At 44.4% G+C, this 9,888-nt stretch overlaps 1 protein-coding gene across 1 annotated transcript; it reads right to left on the bottom strand.

Moving 5' to 3' along the window:
- Nucleotides 1-8,113: 8,113 nt before the first annotated feature.
- On the bottom strand, nucleotides 8,114-9,040 carry LOC134645187 (olfactory receptor 4D1-like). The gene has a single exon (XM_063498523.1). It carries the CDS (start codon nucleotides 9,038-9,040, stop codon nucleotides 8,114-8,116), a length of 927 nt encoding a protein of 308 aa, XP_063354593.1.
- Nucleotides 9,041-9,888: the final 848 nt, after the last annotated feature.

Below are 9,888 nucleotides of genomic sequence, written 5' to 3'. Positions count from 1 at the left end.
GTTGCTGTCATTCGGAACCGCTACATCAATCACTACGGCCGTCTTCTTCTGTTTGTCTACCACCACTATGTCCGGTTGGTTAGCCACCACCATTTTGTCCGTCTGTATCTGGAAGTCCCACAGGATCTTAGCTCGGTCATTCTCCATCACCCTTGGGGGCATCTCCCATTTTGACCTCGGGACTTCCAGGTTATACTCGGCACTTGCCGGCCACTTGGTTATGGCGTTCCATGTATGCCTTGCCTGCTAGCATCTTGCACCCTGCTGTTATGTGCTGGATTGTCTCTGGGGCATCTTTACACAGCCTGCACCTGGGGTCTTGCCTGGTGTGATAGACCCCAGCCTCTATGGATCTTGTACTCAGAGCTTGTTCTTGTGCTGCCATGATTAGTGCCTCTGTGCTGTCTTTCAGTCCAGCTTTGTCCAGCCACTGGTAGGATTTCTCACTGAGGGGGTTCAGGCCTATGCAGAACAGCAGTGGGGACAGAGCATCTCCTTGGTAGATCCCGCACTTGATGGTGACTTGTGCTATGGGCTTGGAGTTGGCCTCTAGTGTTGTACGTCACATCCCCATTGAGTTCCTGATGAAGGCTCTTAGGGTCCTGTTGATCTTGTACAATTCTAGGCATTCCAGTATCCAGCTGTGGGGCAGGTTGGTCAGTCTGGTCTTGCAGTCTCGGCTGACTGTTCTGTCTACCAGTAGCTGGTGTTTTGCGCCTCTGGTATTCTTGCCAATCCCTTTCTGTGCCCCGCTCATGTGTTGACCCATGTGCCTGTTCATCTTAGCCGATATGATGCCTGAGCTGAGGAGCTTCCATGTAGTACTGAGGCAGGTTATTGGTCGGTAGTTGGATGGGACCGGTCCCTTCTTGGGGTCCTTGGGGATCAGGACCGTCCGACCTTCGGTTAGCCATTCCGGGTGTCTCTCCTTAACTAGCAGCTGGTTTATTTGTGCTGCCAGACGCTCGTGGAGTGCAGTCAGCTTCTTCAGCCAGTAGACGTGAACCATGTCGGGCCCTGGTGCTGTCCAACTCTTCATACTGGAGACCCTTTCTTGGATGTCTGCCACTGTGATGGTTACTGGACCCTGTTCAGGGAGGTCGCTATGGTCTGCCCTCAGATCCACTAGCCACTGAGCATTGCCGTTATGGGTTGCATCCTTCTCCCATATGCTCTTCCAGTATTGCTCCGTCTCCAGCCTTGGTAGTGCTGTTCTCTTATTGTTCCCTTGCCACTGAGAGTACACCTTTGCTGGTTCTGTGTAGAACAGCTGGTTTATTCTCCTGCCTTCTATCTCTCTGGTGTACCTTCTCAAGCGACTGGCCAAGGCTGTGAGTCGTTGCTTGGCAGTTTCCAAGGTCTCAGGTATGGACAGCTTGCTGTATTTCTTATGCACCTTCTTTGTCGCGCCTTTCTGCAACTCCGTTAGTTGGCTAACCTCCCTTCGTGCTACTTTGATCTTGCCCTCTAGCCTCCTTCTCCATGGAGGGTACTGCCCCTTGTGGCTGTTCAACTTGTAGCCAAGCATCTCACTAATCACTGCTGCCGTATTGTAGATCAGCTTGTTAGTGTCGATAATCGTGGTTGTAGGTATCATCCGTAGTGCTGCATTAACATCATCTAGCAGACCTTCTGAGGGTACTTCACGTAATCTTGGTAACCGGCTACGGGGGATCCAGGTTTCAAGCTTGGCCATGATCCTATCTTTCAGGTCACTTCCTCTCGCACTCAACAATCCTTCTCCTATCGCACTTGGGGCTATGTACCCAATCTCGGGTGGGGGTGATGATATCTCCCCCCTGACCTGGCGTCCTGACTCCTCCTTGCTGTAGCATTTATGTTGTACCTCGTCAATCTCTAGCTGTGAGAGCAGTCCCTTCTTTCGAATGCTGGAACACTGAGCTACTAGTTGTTTCGCCGTCATTGTGGATGTTGGGTATCGCTTATATATATATATATATAAATATATATATATATATATATATATATATACATATATATATATATATATATAAGAATATGCACCTTAACTAAATCAACATAATAACCAGAGAACAATTCACAATAAGGTCAGGATGTTGGGTCAAAAGGCCCAGCACCCCGACACCTGTAAGATAGAGGGGCTAGGCTAAGACAGTTTTAACCGAGAAAATGCTTGTTTTACTCCCTTCATCTAGCTCAAAGTTTCTTGATTATCTGTACTCTTGGATGAAGAGAGGAGCTGAACTGTCCGCTGATCACCACATGGTACTGATTAGGATGAGGTGACAAGAGAGGATGCTGGAAAGACCTGGTGCACCTCAACATATAGTGAGGTTGCGCTGGGAACACCTGGCAGAAGCACCAGTCCGTGACATCTTCGTTTTCCAACTCCAGCAGAACTTCAACAGTTTTCCAAGGAAAGCTGAAGACATTGAGTCACAGTGGACCATCTTCTACTCATCCAGTGTTGAAGTAGCTGCACAAAATTGTGGCTGCAAGGTAGTTTCTGCCTGTAGTGGTGATAATCTCCGAACCAGAGGGTGGACACTGAAATGAGCCTGTTAGACTCCTGAGGCAGCAGAACATTTCTGGCAGGCCAAGCAGTGTGCAGTTCTAACATGAGCTAAATCAAAAACGTAGGAAGGAGAGGCCATGGAAGAAGACTTTGGTTTCAACTGGCTCAAATTAATATTCCACACCTCCATTGTTGAGGTTGCAGCTTCCATCTGTGGCTGTAAGGTGGTTGCTGGTTGATGTCTGTTGTGCTATAAACAGCTCGTGCTATTGTGTCAGCTCGACACAATCTCACATTTCCTAATAAAAATGGCAAAGAAAGGAATTACCTTCATTATCCCCTACCAGTATAATCAGAATCAGAATACTTTATTGATCCCTAGGGGAAATTATTTTTCGTTACAGTGCTCCATTATAAACAAACATTAACAAAGACAGACAATACACTAACCAAGAACAGTACAATATATACGGGCATATATATACATAAAAGTCACTTATTAATAAATAGCTGAAAAAGAACATGTGCAAGAAGGGTGTAGCTGTCACAGTAAACAGTGTGTTAAGTGGATGAGTTGTACAGGGAGATGGCCACAGGCAGGAGTGATTTCCTGTGTCGTTCAGTGGTGCTTTTCGGTACTCTCAGTCTTTCACTGAACGTGCTCCTGTGACTGACCAGCATGTCATGGAGTGGGTGGGAGGTGTTATCCAACATTGTCTTTATCTTGGACAACGTCCGCCTCTCCGACACCACCTTGAGGGAGTCCAGCTCCATCCCCACAACATTACTGGCCTTACGAATCAGTTTATTGAGTCTGTTGGCATCTACGACCCTCAGCCTGCTCCCCCAGCATGCAAGAGCATAGAGGATCGCACTGGCCACAACAGACTCATAGAAAATCCTGAGCATTTTCTGGCAGATGTTGAAGGACCTCAGTCGCCTCAAAAAATAGAGACGACTTGGCCCTTTCTGTAAAGTGCTGCGGTGTTTGTAGCCCAGTCCAGTTTATTGTCGATGTGTACTCCAAGGTATTTATAGTCCTCCACAATGTCAACACTGATCCCCTGGATTGAAACAGGGGTCAAGTGTTTCCTGGTCTTCCTGAAATCCACTATCAATTCCTTGGTCTTTGCCACGTTGAGCTGCAGATGATTCTGCTCACACCACATGACAAAGGAGTCGACCACAGCCCGGTACTCTGTCTCATCATCCCTGCTGATGCATCCAACCACTGCGGAGTCATCAGAAAACTTCTGAAGATGGCAGGTCTCTGTGCAGTGGCTGAAGTCTGTGGAGTAGAGGGTGAAGAGGAAGGGGGAGAGGACAGTCCCCTGTGGTGCCCCTGTGTTGCTGATTACCTTGTCAGACACACACTGTGGGAGACGTACATATTGTGGTCTTCCTGTCAGGTAATCAACAATCCAGGACACCAGAGAAGCATCCACCTGCATCGCTGTTAACTTATCACCCAGGAGGGTCAGCCTGATGGTGTTGAAAGCACTGGAAAAGTCAAAAAACATGACCCTCACAGTGCTCGCCGGTTGGTCCAGATGGGTGTAGACACGATTGAGCAGGTAGATGATGGCGTCCTCTGTTCCGAGACGAGGCTGATAAGCAAATTGAAGGGGATCCGATGTGGTCTGACAATGGGTCGCAGCTGGTCCAGGATGAGCCTTTACAGGGTCTTATGATGTGGGAGGTCAGTGCCACGGGCCTGTAATCCTGGGGGCCACTGGGACGTGATGTCTTTGGAATAGGGACGAGGCATGATGTCTTCCACATCACTGGTACCCTCTGCAGACTCAGACTCAGCATAAACAGTTTATGAAAGACTCCACACAGCTGGGTGGCACAGGCCTTGAGGACGCGGGAACTCACTCCGTCTGGTCCAGCAGACTTGCCTGAGTGAAGTCTCCTCATTTGCATCTCAACCTGGTGATGGTGATGGGTGGGGGAGGGGTGTCAGGAATCTCACAGGAGGCAACAGCGCCATGTGAAGAGGGAGGCTGGCACAGTGGTGTGGCTCTGGATTCCAGGCTGACCACAGGTGAGGTTGTGGGGGTGTGAGCAGACACTGTGGTGTCGAATCTATTGAAAAACAGATTCAACTCGTTAGCTCTATTCTCACCTCCCTCAGCTCCCCTGCTGTTGGTTGGCCTGAATCCAGTGATGGTCTTCATGCCCCTCCAAACCTCTCTCATGTTGTTCTGCTTGAGTTTCCACTCCAGCTTCCTCCTGTAATTGTCCTTAGCCTCTCTAATCTTGTCCTTTAGTAACACCTGGACCTTCCTCACCTTCTCTTTATTGCCCTCTCTGAAAGCCCTCTTCTTGTCGTTGAGGAGGGCTTTGATGTCCTTAGTCACCCACGGCTTGTTATTTGGGTAACAATGAACAGTCTGAGTTGGAACAATGGAGTCGGTGCAGAAAGTTATGTAGTCTGTGATACACTCAGTAAGCCCATTGATGTCCTCGGCGTGAGGCTCACAGAGTGTTTCCCAGTCGGTCACCTCGAAACAGCCCTGTAGTTCCGCTAAGGCCTCCTCTGACCACCTCTTAATGCTCCTCGTGGTCACAGGTTCCCTCCTCACAATTGGCACATAGCGTGGGGTGAGGTGAATCAGGTTATGATCTGACCTACCAAGTGGGGGGAGGGAGGAGGAGCTGTATGCATCCTTGACATTAGCATACAATAGGTCTAAAATTTTCTCTCCCCTGGTGGGACAGTAAACATAATGTCTGAATGTTGGTAGTGTATTGTCCAGTGATACATGGTTGAAGTCACCTGAGATCACAATAAAGGCACTCGGGTGCTGAGTCTGTAACCGGGCTATGGCAGAGTGGATAGTGTCACATGTAGCTGTGGGGTTAGCAGAGGGAGGAACATAAACAGCCACCAAGATGACATGAGATAATTCCCTGGGTAAATAATACGGCCTGAGTCCTACAGCACACATTTCAATGTCCGGGCAACAAATCCTTTCTTTGATTGTTATGTTGGCAGGGTTACACCACCGGTTGTTAACTAAAACAACAAGCCCACCTCCTTTCCGCTTACCGCTAGCGATGCTGTCCCTGTCCGCCCGAACAGTGTGGAAGCCTTCCACGGAAGCATTCTCATCAGGAATGTCCTGGTGCATCCATGATTCAGTGAAACACATCAGGCTACACTCTCGGTATTCCCTCTGACTCCGTACCAGTGCTGAGAGCTCATTGATTTTATTCAATAACGATCGATTTCCCATTATGATAGACGGCAGACACGGTTTATACCTCCTCCTCGCTTCGAGCCTCCGCTGTCTCACCGTCTCCTTCTTTCTTCTCTTCTGTCCTTGACCTCTGCATCCCCGATGTGTTTTTCTCCAAATTTCAGCTGGTACTTCTGCGGGTCTGGCCAGCGAGCCGGCTAGCATCAGGGCGATCAGCTGACCTCTGGAGTAAATAGTCCATGCATGTAGGAGATGTGCCGCGGTCCCATTCCTTGATAAAAGTAATAGTTCCACGGCCACCAGAAGAACAAAAACTCTCTCTATCCACATGATTGAGTGAAAAATAATAAACGGATGAAAATACAAGTCAGAAAAAACCCCGTAAGAAAACAGAGCTAAACTAAGAGAAAACGCAGGAGCGACTGTAACAGGCTGCATGCTGGTTGGCGCATGCGCACTAGTTTCACGGAACAGGTAACACCATGAATGAGCATATATGACAAAACATATGTTTTTTGACATTTTTTTCTTTTGGGGAAAATGCTATTGTCCAGTTTAGTACTTTCTGTGTAAGAGCCACTCGTAAAATTTGGAGATTAAAAAAAGGAAGAGAGTCCTCTGCTGTCTGCAGGCTGGTCAAATCCTGTCCGCATAGCCAGAATTGAGTGACACAGTGGAGTGGATTTGCCCTCAAGTCAGTAGATCCATTCCACTGTATCCCAGAGTCTTTTGCTATCTTGGTATCTTAATTTAAAGTAAGTGGCACCCGACCAGCACTATACTCTATGTGAGTAGAGGACTGTTTTATTCTACTGAGTTAAGTTTAGCAAAAATTACACCCAGTAGGCCCTACGTTTATTCCATGGCCTCCCACACCTGTGTCTTTGCTTTAGCTGATTTTATAACTGCACTGTGCTTGTCCTACCAAAACTAATCTAAACATATAGTACAATTTAGGCTGCGTTCACACTGCAGGCGAAAGCACATCAAATCTGACTTTTTTGACACTGTGCGACCCATATCCGATCATGGTATGACAGTTTGAACAGCACAAATCTGATATTTTCAAATCCGACCTAGGTCACTTTCGTATGTGGTACTGAATCCGATACATATCTGATGTTTTAGAAAGCGACTGCTGTTTGAATGGTCATGTCACATTAAATCCGTCTTTTACGTCACTGACACAAGACAGAAGACAATTATCAGCGCTGGAGAAAACAAACGAGAAAGCATGGCGGCGGAAACTGGAGACAGAGCGAGTCAATGGACAGAAACTGAGGTTGTGGACTTGATTAGCATATGGGGAGACAATTTTATTTAAGCTAAATGACTCCGTGTCAGAATATACCTTTGCATGGAGGTAGCAGCCACTGCTCCAAACAAGGCCATTGTTAAAGCACAGGCTCTCTTTTTTCTCAGTGTCATTCTTTCTCTCATTAATTTGTCAAAATTCTGTCGGCTACGACCGTGCAGAAATTGATAGACTGCTGCAACAACACCTACTAGCCCTGTAGCTGCCATTTTTACTTCCGTAAACAGAGCGTGTTGTGTGTGACGTCTTCTTTTGCGCATGCGGGCCGCTTTGAGGGCCGTGAACCGTTCACACTACAGCGCGTTTGCTGTCACATTTTATTTGTAGTGTGAACAACCAGACAAAAAAAATCGGATTTGATCAAAAAATCGGAATTGAGCATTAAGGCCTGCAGTGTGAATGTAGCCTTAGTCTCATTCAGGGATTACCATTACTATGGGCAGCAACCACTTTGGAACTAGTCCCTCATGCAGCTGCCACATTATTGCAGGTGTGGAACTGGCACTAGGTAAAGAAACCTGGTTCTTTGATTTTCTTATTAAAAAAATAACTGGGGTTCTGTTTCTGTGTGTGTTCATGCATGAGTTAGTCTGCATTTCTGATTGTAGGCCTATGTGTTCCTGTGTTTTATGTTGAACTTAATGAAAAGGGGTTGAATATCATATCTCTGTTGTTTGACCTTTGGAGTAACATTGCATCCAGTGAAAAGATCTTGTGTGCATTTGCTGTACATTGGTATAAGTTCATGAGCATTATATGTCTGCATATATATTCCATCTCTCACTGTTCTGGGGTGACGATGTAAAGGACAGTGTAACAACCAAAAATTTTGTTTCCTGGTTAAGAGCAATAAAGTACTATGGAGGTTTACACTGTGACATGAGCCTGGTAGTTTAGTTTAAATACATTTAAAAAAGAGACACAATTTTGGAGTGTTTAATAAATTGCTTTGTTTAGAATTACATGTTGCAAAGTAGCTTTTGCAATTTTATTTTAAAGTAGTGCCTGCCTTTTTTTATTCAAATATATCTGCTGAATGTTATTCTCATACAGAGCAAAGATGCTCTAAGACAGTCTCATTTTAAACAAAGACATTCATTTTCTTTTAAACAGAAACCTTTGATATGATTGTCTTATCTTTGGCAAATTAAATCCATACATAAATGGGGTGAGCATTGGTTGAAAAATGAGGATATACATAGGCAAAATTATACGAACTTCATCTGGTACCTGAGAAACTAAAAACCTGAAGTCAATAAAGTAACAAATGCACCCGACACACAGGTTTGACACAGAGATGATCTGAGGAGTGCAAGTAGTCACGGCTTTCTGTTTGTTTTCTTTTGATGTTTTTCGACAAACTCTCAAAATCTTCAGGTAAGAAACTAAAATGAGACTGAAGGGTATGAAAACACTCACGATGGCAAAGGATATGTCAGAAATAAAGCTTTGGATTGAAACTGAACATGAAAGTCTAATTATTAATTGGTGGTCACAATACGCGTTGTGAATAATATTTCCACAAAACTTCAAACTGAAGATGAATGAATATGAGAAAACAAAACTAAGAAATGAATACACCCACACAAGCAGAATCATCAAAAACACTCTCTCTGTCTTCATAATGACATTATAGCTAAATGGATGACAGATTGAGATATATCTGTCATAGGCCATGGCTGCTAAACTACAAAGCTCAACAGAAGCACTTGTGTACAAACAACACATCTGCAGAAAACACCACGGCACAGTCACCTCGTGGCTGTCTGAAAACATCTGTGAGAGCAAAAGAGGATACAGTGATGTGCTGCCATTTATTTCACTCACACATAAATTACAAAGTAGTATGTACATTGGCTCATGCAGTCTTCTGTCCACACGTATGACCACAATAAGGACTGTGTTGGCCACACATATAGAGAGGTACCAGACCAGTATTATGATGAAATACGTGTATTTTAACTCACCAACTTTTCCATAAGCAGCCAGCACAAATGATAAAGTCTCACTTGAGTTTCCCATTTTGTCCATAATATCACAGAGTGAAGAAGATAGTCAGTAATAATTATATGTTATATTCATTAGATATATAGATTAGAAATACCAGACATCAATATGGCTGAGCAACATTTCTATGATACCATTCAAATGCTGTTTTACACACACATGTTACCTGATTATAGCTAAGTAAGTTAAATAGTTTTATATTTTAAAAGATTTAAGATTCAATTACACAGATTCTTAGATATAAAGAACATATAACATTAAACTCAGCTGCTTCCCTCCAGATTGTTCAACAAGACAAAAATAAGTTTCTGCTAATATTTATAGCTGCAACACAGGAGGAGGAGGAGGGCCAAACAATGGCATTTTTTTCTATTGACAGTGATTTCAAACTTTTTTGTTTGTTTTAAATAAGAATTATTAAATCAACACATTAGTTCTTACAGCTTTTTAGTATTGTAGAGGAAGGAGATAACTTTTTTTCTTGTTGTTAAGGGAAATTAAAATTTCACCACAAATGTTTTTAAACAGTCCAAATCTTATTTTTGTTTACACATTCAAATCCAGATTCAATTTTATGTTGTACTATGACCCACTGAACTCAATTGTCAAATATAAAGGCAAACAAAATCATATAATTTAAGTTGAGATCCTGAAACCACCAAAGTGGAATTGAAGAGCTCACAGGTTGGGGCCTTTGCCAGATACTCCCAGTGCATCCTCACTATACATCTGTGGCCCTTTTGCACTCCAGTCATCTTTAAAACATGTTTGAGTTTAGTTTAGGCAAAAATGCTGGACAATTCTGGTGCTATCAAATACACTCATTTCTGCCAACCCAGGTGTATAGTTTTGCAGGATTTCAT

This window comes from Pelmatolapia mariae, linkage group LG16_19 (assembly GCF_036321145.2).
Source record: "Pelmatolapia mariae isolate MD_Pm_ZW linkage group LG16_19, Pm_UMD_F_2, whole genome shotgun sequence".
Lineage (NCBI taxonomy): Eukaryota > Metazoa > Chordata > Actinopteri > Cichliformes > Cichlidae > Pelmatolapia > Pelmatolapia mariae.
The sequence above is the reverse complement of the archived record's forward strand: the minus strand, read 5'-3'. Positions and strand labels throughout refer to the sequence as shown.